General features: G+C 39.6%; 1 protein-coding gene across 1 annotated transcript in view; it reads right to left on the reverse strand.

Moving 5' to 3' along the window:
* si:dkeyp-14d3.1 (transmembrane protein 132C) overlaps positions 1-12,485 on the reverse strand; it is a 148,256-nt gene that overhangs the window by 4,963 nt on the left and 130,808 nt on the right. Inside the window, exons 6-7 of the mRNA XM_023295245.3 lie at positions 9,810-10,018; positions 1,633-1,906 (exon numbers count right to left, since the gene is read on the reverse strand). Of these exons, the coding sequence (XP_023151013.2) occupies positions 1,633-1,906; positions 9,810-10,018 (483 nt within the window). The remainder of the gene's footprint in view (positions 1-1,632; positions 1,907-9,809; positions 10,019-12,485) is intronic.

The following is a 12,485-nucleotide window of genomic DNA, read 5'->3' on the forward strand; positions in this document are numbered from 1 at the left end:
CCTGCTCCTACATTATAGTATTCTTTTTTTTTCTTTTGTCCACAAAATATTGCACCACAGTGGAGCTGAGTAAGGTCTACATGCATCCAGTATTTCAAATAAATGAATGATCCTAGTTCAGTGATACTTAAAAATTCATAGACATCAGAATAATTACCACATAATACATTGGGATCACTAAAACAGATCCAAGCAAGTGACAAGATTGGTGCGGATCCTACAACACAAATACAACCAAAGCTTTCAGTGACTGTAGCGATGGCAGATTGCAGACTGAATGCATTCCACTACTGTTAGGAGCTGTTTCTGATCCCAATCTTGTTGTGCACAAAGCATAGATAGAGACGCAGAATGACAAGTGGCTTGACCCTCTTTGAGACAGCCAGCAACAACAATCATTGGAAATGTGTTCTGGGACACTTAAACTACTAACGCCTCAGAGCATCTGCATGATTAACAGGAATAAACCCAACACAATTTTCCTCCATATTTAGGGACCACTGTTGAATTGAAGCAAAACTCAGGCACATTATTACTGCGGTATTATTTTCACAGTTTCATCCATCAATTACGACAACAACATTTCACTTAGTAAAGCAGCTGCTAACATCTGGAGAGCACATTTCTACAAGGAGGTTCAACAGGGTAAAAAAAACATGCAGACAGACTGTAAACAAGCCAACAGTTCAGCCAGACTGTTTGAATCAGTGTTATAATTGAAAGTAAGCATTGCAAAATGTGAACAACAATTTCACATTGCGCCAGTAAACTACTGTATAGACATACAACAGATATAAGCTGAACAAGATATATGGTGTGTAGACTGTAATTTGTTTGCATGAACAGTTCAGATTGAATTTTACAGGTCACGCTCCTCCAAATCATTCGGACTAACCTGAGGTTTTGTTTCCAAACCCTAGACTGACTGACTGACTGACATTTATATTTTGTCTTGTGCCATCAAGTTTAAGTGTAGAAGTCTTACTGTCAGTTGTATTACTACTAAAAGGAATGGCAGCCAAAACTTTTCTTTATGTAATGCCACTATAAAGAGTTAGTTTCTTGTTTTTAAAAGTGTCACTACATGAGATACTTATCTATTTTCAGTGTTGGTCGGTACACCCCTGTTTAAAGATGTAGGTAGTCTTAGCAACATTCGAGCTAACCATTGGACTCCTGTAGCTGCTGGCAGCAGCAAAATGCATTGTAGTCCCCTTAAAAAGCCCTCCTGAAAAAAAAAATTAGTTGGGATATGACTAAGCCTTTAAAACACCAAAGTCATGTAATAACAAAACCAAACTAATCGACTCAGGCAGCAGTAGGCCAGAAAACTCCCTTGTTTCTTTGATAGAAGATTGTTGCTTCTGTCACAGTACTCCATCTCTGAAGAGAACATACATAGATAAAACAGCTTCAGTTCCCTCTTGGAACTGGCTGGGTAAAGCGAAAATATTTTAAATGTCAGCTGCATTTAAACGAATATTGATTTTTTTTAGGGGAAGCTAAAATACATTTTGCTGCTGGCACCATCCAGTGGTTTCCCAAACTGTGATTATGTGGACTGCCATGCGGTAATACCTCATACAAACCAACTTCAAAAAAGTCCAAACTTAGAGTTAACTCATGGTTCACCTGGATAGTGGTCATCCCCACGTCGAGTCCCACCAGAATCCTCCTGTCCAGCAGCTGTGCAATCTGGGGTCTCTCTACCTTGAGGAAATCCCACACCAGCTCTGTAATATCCACCTGCCAGTCCGTGCCTAGCATGTAGCTGGTCTGGCCTCGAGGATCCGCCGACTCGGCTACAAAATGGGTCAGGACTTTGATCATGGCGTGCTGGTACTGCAGAGTGCAGCTGCGTCCTCGTCTGTCGTCATCATCCTCGTCCTCGCTGTCTCTTGTGGACCTGGCAAGAAAAAAGCAAAACAACAACCTGATGTGCAAACTGGAAAGCTAGTGGTGTGACTTTAGAGATGCCAGTGATGGTTGGTCCACTACTTTAGTACTGACTGATATACGGCAACCAATAAAAATTGTGTGGATTCCTATGAAAGTTGGTACAGTCGAAGTGGAACAGAGATTCTTGGCAAAATGTTATGTCCACCCAAGGTGCACAGCAAAGAGAAAATCTGAAAGAGAAAAAACTCCAGCAAATGCCTCATTATTGGCAATACTGATCCACACACTACAAGCACTGCTGAAGGTTTGACCTCTTCAAGCAATTTGGTGCAGACAATCATGGTCCCCAGACAATGACTCCTGCAGCTTGGAGCTCCTTTGACTTTTCCTTCAGTGTCACCCTTGACATTAGTAGTTTTAGTGAATTGTGAAAATGAAATGACAACTGCAATACGATGTGCTATGGAATGTGGAACACACATTCATAAAAAATGTCAATGTGATGAATTCTTGGTGTTGGACAAAAATGTATATGTTCTCATCTGAAAAGAACTAAGACACCCACAAATAAATACTGTATCTGGTAAATAACCACCTCATAGTGGCACTCTCTTGATACCAGTTGTATTTCTAATAGTTTACACCTGATGCTTCTATCATGGGATGTTTTTGGCGTCCGGCCCTTGATACTGTTGTAGGTCTTTTTCCGAATAGATACGTACTGGCAAAAAAAATATTTGGTCTTTATGACAAAATGTTCCTATGGTTTGGTGTACGTTGGACAAATACAAAGAGCATTAAATAGCTACATATCTAAACAAAAGACTGCAGTGCATACACATATCATGGATTATGCTATTGACCGACATTATGTAGACATGAACCACTGCAGTATCATTACACTTCTAGGGAAAAGGAAAAAATCTGCATCTCTCCCAGAGGTGGTGGCATCATGAGCTCACTGCTCTACAGAGAGTCATCTTGGTTCCTCACTTTAAACACAGAGGGGCCTTTTGGCATAAAGGAAAAACTGAGTTTGTCATGTTTCAAGCTGTCATACTTGACAGACCTTTATTCCAATACTTTTATACTGTTGTCCTTGTAATTTTAAGAGAAGTTTGTTTTGTTTCTGACATGATGTTCGCCCTCTGACATAAATAAACTGCTTGATTTGTCATGTTTCCTTTGGGTTGTCAGCTTTGACAGATGTTTGTTCTGATATTTTTTTGTACTTTTATCTCTGAAACTTTAAGAGTAGTCTGCATCCTTTTGTTTCTGACATGGTGTTGGAGTGTGGCACTTCGGCACTGAGACAATCGTACATTTAAAAAAAAAAAACTCTGATAAAAACACGTGTTGAAATGTTATTGTAATGTATTTTATAAACAGCTATTTTTGGTATTTTAACTTATGTTTCCACTCAGATACTCTGTGTAATAATATGCTGTGGCCGTTTTGTTCTGCGCCTATCAAGATGAGCTCACCTGTCAGGTGACTCGCAGTTGTCTGTATTTGTAGAAGGCGTCTCTTTACATTTCCTTGTTGGGATGACGCATATTGTGGTAATTTATTAGATGTGAGCATTAACTCTTGTGCAGATTCCATCAAGGTCAACTGGTATAATTTGAGTTTTTCTTCAGCTTTTGTTGTAGCACCAATATTAGTACAGAATCTGAATTATCCAGTACTTTGCTTTATGTCAAAGTAAATAGATTCCCATCAGACTTAACGTTGGATTGCATTGTGACTGGTGCTGATTATCATATGTTAGCACAGTAAACTAAACTAAGGCAAACATTACGAGCATTACACCCACTACACATTTGCAAGCTTGTATTTACATTTGAGCACGTTAGCATGCCTACACTAACATGTTTGCAGACACTTAATCCTCTACATCATGTATTCAATTATGATTACAATACATAATGGAATTCAGCGCGCTTGATAGTAATTGCTGTATACAATCTAAAAAAGGCAGAATCTACAAAAACTAATCTACAATAAGTGTGCACACTGTATCTTCTAAATATATGTTTTATATGAGAAAAAACTCTAAATTTACATGTGTTTTGTAGTATTTTCCGCAGCATTCAAAGTTGAACTGCTCTCAGTCAAACATACACAGAGTGGTGGAAGTCATACAGGGATGTTTCCATGACGATCAGGTTATTGTGTTGATCAGACACGTAAGGGAAGATCAGTTCAGTGAATGGCTATCATTTTTCTTCCTCAGTGCGTCTCTTCTTCACCATTTTGCACCACGTGTTCTGGACTGTGAATGTGCACACACCTCCTTACTGCTTTGCTTAATAGCCTCCCTGATTGCGCTGCTGCGAGCAAATCTAATTTTATTACTTTAGGTATTAAATCAGCCAACAGAGGCACAAATTTTTCTCACCAGGAAAATTGCTTTGAGTATGACAAACTGGGCTTAAATGGTTTCAATGCAGCTGCAATATCATTAGATTTTGTCCATAACTGCCTTTTTATTTTTGCCTCAACAAACACCTTTGTAGAAATAACAGATAAAGCACCCCGAGATGTTGAGAAAGCAACGTTTGAACGGTTGATCAGGGAGAATAAATGCTGTAACAGCTCTTCAGTCTTGCACCGGAGCACAGTTGGGGTGCTTGCAAACAGAAAAGCGCTTTGTCAACACAACAACTAATCATGCACGGTACCGCAGACTGACATGCACCTTTCTGTCTAATCATTGTCATTTGCTCCTCTGTCTCACTCTCTCTCTGTCTCACACACACACCAGCAAAGGTTGTGATCATGATAAAGGGGAGAAGAAAAGAAATTAATCTCTTAAACTGTTTTTCTTGCGATTATCCGCTCTGCTTGTCTCTTTCTGTCTGAATCCCCTGAGAAATCTGACTGCATGTGAAGCAGTGGGAATAAAGATGTTAGATGCACGCTCCAGAGGAAAGCCAGGGGTAGAGAGAGATTTGAAGTTAAGGGCTTAAAAGCTTTGCTGGCGGGACTGATTTCACATGCAACTGAATGACAGCCATTAACAGAGGAAATTATTCTGCAGTGAATATTGTTCCACTAAAAGACAACCTTTATAATCAGGATTCATCTATCATCTCATGTGATCCAGCCAAGAGACAACATCTCAGTGTGTTGTGGACACCACTGAATTTTGACTGCAGTGACATACAAAAACAAATCAAGTTTAGAAGAAGTTATACATGTTATTATAATGTTGAGTCTTGTAATCTTAAAAGCTTCTGAAAATATCAGCGTATCTCCAACAACATGACCCAAACAATCAACCAACTGTCATCGGATTTTGATTGAAATGCTGCCAAAGCCTGATTAATGCACAGAAGTATGTGTCAATTTGTTTTTTCCCCCCCTGAGATTACTTTTTGGGGCATTTAATGCCTTTGTTTGATATTGGCAGTGGACAGAAGCAAGACGGAAAGATAGCAGGGGAATGACATGCAAATGTTGCCCAGTTGAGAACTGAACCAACATAAAGATGCAGCCAAAGTCATTGTAGTTTTGACCACAGATTACAGACAGAGATCACAAACGGACAACAGTCTTATTTGATCAGTCCAAGTTTGATCACCATGCAAGACATGGCTGATTACTGGTCACATCTACTGTACAAACAGTGTATTTCAAAATTAGATTTTAACACTATTTTATACATTTAAATATTGAATTAATATGATCTAAATTCTTACATAACTGAAGTTGTGGTATTTCTCCTTGAACACATCAGAAACACATTTTCTAGCCATACAGTTCCTCTGACTGGCATTGCCTTGGCTTCCAGTACAACTGTGAGGAACCTTGGAGTTCTTTTTGACCATGATATCTTCTTTAACTCTGCTTTCTTTCATTTGCGTAATATTGTCAAAATTGTCCTCTCTCAAAGGGATACCAAAAAACTCATCCATGCATTAGGCTGAACTATAATAATTCATTATTATCATGATGCCCATATAACTCTCCAGCTGATTCAGAATGTTGCAGCAAGAGTGCTAACAGGAACCAGCAGGAGATCGTATTTCTACCATATTAGCTTCTCTTCATTAGCTCCTCGTAACAGCCACAATCACATTTAAAATCCTTCTCCTACCATACAACACTCTTAATGACCAAGCTCCATTACCCTAACCAATTTTGTACCATATTATCCCATCACTTTGCACTCAGCCTGCAGGCTTACTTGCGGTTTCTAGAGTTTCCAGAAGCAGAATGAGAAGCAGAGCCCTCAGCTTTCAGGCTCCTCTGCTGTGGAATCAGCTCCCAGTTTGTGATCAGAAAGCAGACACACTTTACTTTTAAGACTATGCCTAAAACTTTCCTTTTTGATAAAACTTGTAGTAATGGCTGGCTCAGGGTCACCTAAACCATCTTCCCATGATGCACTGAGCTCCTCTCTTCTTCTGTACTTTTCTATTTCCATACATTTATATGCAACGAGTGCATGTCACTGTTCAATTCAATTCAGGTGTATATTTTATTTATATAGAGCCAATTTACAACATATGTCATCATGAAGCACTTCACATAGTTACAAAATGTAAACAGAAAACCCGACTATTCCAAAGTTTCCTTCGGATTCACTTCGAGCAAGCACTTTATAACAGTGTAGAGGAACCAAAAACCTCCCCTTTACTGAAAAGGACAAAAAAAATAAATAAAATGATAATAATAATATAAAATAAATAAATAAATAAAAACTTCAACAGACCAGAACCAGACTCAAAGAGGGGGCCATCTGCCTCCTGTAGTTTGTGTTTATGCCCTGCAGGTATCTCTGGCTATGGAGCTACATGTTTCTGATCACTGACCTCTAAAGTGTTTATTGTTCTCTCATGCGTTGTTTCTCTGTTTTCTATCTGCTATCCGATTCTCACTCCCCTTTACCCTCAACCCAACTGGTCGAGGCAGATGGCCACCCTCCCTGAGCCTGGTTCTGCTATTTAAGGGATTTTTTTTCCTCCCACTGTTGCCAAGTGCTGTTCAAAAGGAAAATCCAATGAAAACTTTAGATTTGTTGGGTTTCTTTATATGAATTCATCTTAATTTTACTAAGCAAAGTGCCATGAGGTGACATATGTTGTGAAATGGCCTCATATAAACAAAACTGGCATTGGTAAATTGACTATTTTAGAAAGGCTTGTAACACTAGTGTTTCTAAGCAGCACACTGGACCAAATTCCTGAGATGGAAGGCATTTGATTAATTCTGCTCAATAGTATCTCAAGTGCATGAAGCTTTCTCCCCACGTTACCTTAGCTCATCATTACCAATTAAATGCCAACCTTCGAATTCGCATATACATAAAAGAGCTACCAGCTACATGAAATGGAACACATGCTCAGATGCATTTATTCCAACAGACTAACAAGGTTTGTAATTCATACATTTTTGATCAAACATTCATTGTTCTCCTTTCATAAATTCCTGTCCTCTATTGTCTCTCTCTCCACTCATTTACATGTTACATGCAGGAGAGGAAACCACTTGCCAATAACGTCTGTCATTGTCTTATGGTTTCAGTGGCAGTAATTGAAAGTTTGTCATCAATGACTGCTTTGGATTAATCCTGTTGAATCATTTTAGGAGTATTTTTGAGCGTAAACAGAATCTATTACTTGACATTCACAGTCAATGAAATGACAAATGGCACTGATGTTGCAGATTATGTCCTGACATATTGACTGAATCAGTGTTTAAGCACTACATTTATAAGGACATTTATATATGCAGATAGTAGTCATGTGTAATGGATTCAGGAGTAAACAAGGTGCTAGTGAAGTCCAACCATTTTAGCTCCGGTATAAATCTGATATGCCAATGCTTGTAGAGCCATCTCAAAATCTAATCTAAGGTTAATCTAATAAACAAATCACACTCGGTGCTGAGAACAACCTGCTTCACAAAGCAATTTTTCTTTCCGCTTCATTCACTTTTAAGCCCAGCACTGACTTCAGAGGAGATACTGCATATTAATGCGTGTGTCATGCTTATTTTTGTTGTGCCCCGTGGATCATGTGTTGTATTTGTTCTGGCATTTTGCTGCATTTTATTTTCTGCTACAATAACATGATGAAGGTCATTTGGACAGAAATAGACAGTGTTGTTTCTATATATATATACAGACTCAGCTTGGTCTGACAATGGTTGATTGCTTTCCTTATTATTTGAATCTTGTAGGGATTTTAACACAGCTGTTTATTTTACAGCAGAGAGAGAACGCATTTAAGACAACTCAGTAAAATCACATTAAAAACTGAGTAATGAAAGGTAAGTGCAAGAGAATTTTTAAAATGGTAATAAACAAGGAAAAATGGAATCTCAATATACATATCTTGAAATAGGTGTTAAAGGAGGGGCTCTTGCCTGAATGCTACGCCTACACTTAGGTTTGCTGTCTGCAAAGGCTTATCTTGTTCCTGTTTTGACAGGGCTTAGGAAGGGAAAGAGGTGAGCCATACAGGCAGTGCCAGTCAGAAACTGTGTGAGGAGTACTTTTGCAGCTATAACAGGCCTCATGTCTCTTTATTTTTTATTTCTCACTCTCCCTGCAGCATTGCCAAAACTTGCCAGCCTGTCTGACAGAGGAAGGTCCCACCACTTGCTATTGTTGCTCATTGGCTTAGTTCCTTGTGGGCTTATGGATAGTGGACCAAGGCCCATTCTCACCAACAGGCACAGTGCTACTTTGCAAGGTCACGCCTGTTATCCCCTGATAAACAAAGACGGGTGGAAGACAGGCAGAAAACAAAGCTCTCTGCAGCCCATCAGCACTGGTGCTGTTGTCAACAATGACAACACAGCTTGGCTGTCGCCACTGATAAAGGCATACCAGCACACAGCTGGAAAAGCAACATCCTCAACTAGCCGTGGCATTAGTTGAATGCTGTACCTCTGTCACTCAAAATAAGAGGGGAGCAGGGATAATTAGAGTAGCCACACTGGTGCGTGGGATGACTCTGAGTCCAACTTCAATGCTTTTCCAAAAGTAATTACTGCAGGTAGGCTGATAGCTGCTCCATCAATTGATGGATTTCAACAGTTGCAAAGTAGCACTGCACAGCAGTGTTGGCAGAGGTGTTGGCAGTGATGAAGCCACAGGGGAGAGGTCTGACCTCCAGACAGCTCTAATAATGTTCTGTCCTACTGACACCTAAAAGACACAATGGCAGGCCACCTTAAGCCAGCCACAATGACAAGCTGTATTGCACAGGTCAGCCATTTTGTTATCAGCCGAGACCTGTCAGTAGGACTGAAGTCAGGAGTAGAAAGGTGGAGTGATGTTCAGTCACACATCATCATTATCTCATCTTTGCCACGACTATAATCAAGTATATCACCTGAAATAAAGGCTATATGTAGTTCTATTAAACCAAGCTATTGCTGCAGCAAAAGAGGACAAAGGACTGTGATTACTTATATGACGCCAAGAGTAAAATTTCAAAACAATATTGTCAAAGCGTCAAAAGTACTAAGAAATAAACACATTTATTCATAAAACACCGATCTACTCAAATTAAAGGTTGACCTTCATGCTTTGTCATTGGATAAGTGTAAATTATGCCTGCTATACACAGCCCTGTAGATGAAACAAAAACTGAAGTGAGAAAATGAGAAGATGTTAAGTCTATAAGGTAAATTATAACCCTCCCAATTAGTAAACATATGCTTTCCAATTAATTCCAAACACATGTTAACATCTTCTCTCTATTTAATTATTTTCTCTGGTCCGATTTCTGCTGACAAATCCAGAGAAATTATAAAGAAGCTACATGTTACTTAATCACGTTGCTAGGCGAGACCTCTGGTGTAGTCTGGTGTAACAGATCAGACACATTTGGTAAATAAAACAGCAGTACACACAGTCACAAAGCATCTAACAGGTACAAGCACCACTATACCTCTGACTGGTGGCCACGATGGGCACCCTCCATCCTTTGATCTGGCTCAGCTCAGTGTCTGACACCTCAATCTGGAGGGGGAGACGAGGGATCCACACGTTGAGCTCCAGCTGAGCACTGAGGTATCCATAGGTGAAGTTCACCATCATCTTCACCTTGCCCTTCATCTCCTTGCCATTCACAAAAACATAGTCGCACCTGTCAGACACCTGTGTAGGAGGAGAGGAGACGATTAAAAAGGACAGCATTTAAGGTGAGCTCTTCTGACAGTTGCACTAGATGACTACACAGTGAATTACACAGTGCAATACACTGTAAAGCACACCATGTAGGCCAGTCCCTACGAGTTGATTATAAGGCTTTACACTTCTGAGCTCTCCACTGATATAGTATTCCTGTAACTACTTTGAACAAGATGAAAGGTCCTCTATCTGCTCTACACTCAGGAAAAGAGGGAGAAGGGCAGCAAGGACATCTTTGAACCGGAGGGAAAACAGGTCGTGGTCTGCTGTTTTATTATCACTCAGCCTGCAGCTAAAAGAAGAACCAACAGATGGAAACTAGTAAGAGGAGAGCAGTTGTCTCTTGATAAAATGACCAAACTCACAGCCATCTGTTTGGTAAATTGCTTTACAAAAGGAACGAGTGGGCCAATTTTGTGCTATCGAAAGACACAACTCCTTGTTGCTTTGACTCCGTCTCTTTAAAGCCCACCCTCGGTTCTTTACTCAAACTAGCGTTTGATTATTGTCCAGAATCCACTCTCTCTGTTGCTGAAAAAGCCTTACAATATGGCAGTGCAAGCGCCACACATAACATATTTGAAAAACCCTGTTAAAAGGAATATTTAGTGGATAAACACACTCACACTTACAGAGGTAATTAATCAGTATATCCTCTACCAGGTTGCACAGGTTTTTTTCTGGGCATTTTGTCAATCTTATTGATCCCATCATATAGCAGACTAGCATGGCTGCTACCAGATGGAATTAGATGGTCTGGGGAAATATCTTTTTTTTTTCTACTTCCAAGTTATTTCTCCACAGTGAGATAAAACCATAAACAGTCATTCATCACAAAGCTGTGGCAGGATATCCTCTGTGACCAGGAAGAAAACTTTCCGTGTGACAGATTCTGTTCTGTACTTTGAAGGCCTCCTGCACTTCACCTCTAGCATGGAGCTCTAAAGTTCCCGTGGTGCTGTGTACATGAAGTTGGGCTGAAAGAAAAGCAGATAATGGGAGATTTGCTGCATCTATTTTAAAATTTGCACAAATGCAAGCTTCCTGGCTAAACTAGCAGCATTCTTAAAGAATTAGTGTGTGGCAATGTTGGCTTGATCAAAAGTCATTAGAGACTTTCCAGTAGATTTCTTCTGCTTACATCTGTGAGACATGTAAGTGTAAACAAACTGCTGCCAGCTGAAGAAAGAAACTAAATGATGCTATATGAATATATAAAGTAAAAAAAATACATAGTCTTTCTGCAATCTGCTAGAAGATGGGCTGCCAAGTTTTAAACTTTAGTGTTTGACTGAATATTGAAAAACGTGCACTTTTTTCTGCAAGAAAATACATAATGATAATACTGCAGCTTTTGTGCATATTTTCATGCAGATTTGCTTTCAGGGCTTTTGTATTTACTTTCAAAGGGATGGGAGGACAGGAATTTGAACTGGGAATCTGTTGCTCAGGATGGTATGTGGCTTAATCCCAACTGGGCACATTTTTTAAATTTTCAAAGAGTTTTTGAATGATATTTGTAGATAATATTTGTACACCTCAAGTCTCTGGTGGCTGTTCTCCTTCCCTTTCACTTTCTTTTCCCTGCATACATGTGAGGGTCAACCTTGGTCAGAGATGCTATTTTCCTCTTTGTTACACCACATGACCTTCAGATGTGTGTAACTTTACCGCATTCCACATTCAAAACTTTGGATACTTCAATCAGTTGAATCATCTCTTGAGTATAAAGTTTAAATGGATAAATGGCTGAATAAAAAAAGTGGAATCCAGTTACCCTAGCCTGCTAATATTAACAATGATTTAAAGTAGAAGTTTGTTTTCACCTGTGTAGCTTTTGGAACTGAGGTGATATAATAAAGTACTTTTTGTGTCTGCCCACAAAGATATTGCACCAATAAAATTAGCATTACAGAACACTGTCACACAGAGCCAAAAGTTCCCACCCCCAGCAGCATACCAATGAAGGGAGCACCATCACAGCAGAAAGATAAATACAGCTTAAATTTCTTCTTATTGGTGATTAGAATTTTGAATTTATTCTTCATCAAAGGTGTATTTTAGATTTTTTTCCCAAAAGCATATTTTTTCCCTGCAGAGTTAACCATTTCTGAAATTGTACAAATTGTCCCATCCTACAGCAGTCTAACAGAAGCCGTGGACTTTATGTCCTGAGACCAAGGAGCTCTAAAACCCCCCACAAGGGAGCTGAAAAACATGCCGCAGGGCATCCTTCAAGGCTACAACCGACCATCAGAGAGCATCTCATAAGGTCTGGCCAAGCCACAAAACTTCAAGTAGACACGCAGGATCAGCGGACATTTCCTCGGTTATTAAACTCAACAAAGAGAACACAGAATGCAGTACCTTGAGCGCACCATTCTGTACGGCACTGCAATGTAACAGGGACTGACAGAGTTGCTTAATGAAGCTT

Source organism: Amphiprion ocellaris, chromosome 6 (assembly GCF_022539595.1).
Source record: "Amphiprion ocellaris isolate individual 3 ecotype Okinawa chromosome 6, ASM2253959v1, whole genome shotgun sequence".
NCBI classification, from domain to species: Eukaryota; Metazoa; Chordata; class Actinopteri; family Pomacentridae; genus Amphiprion; species Amphiprion ocellaris.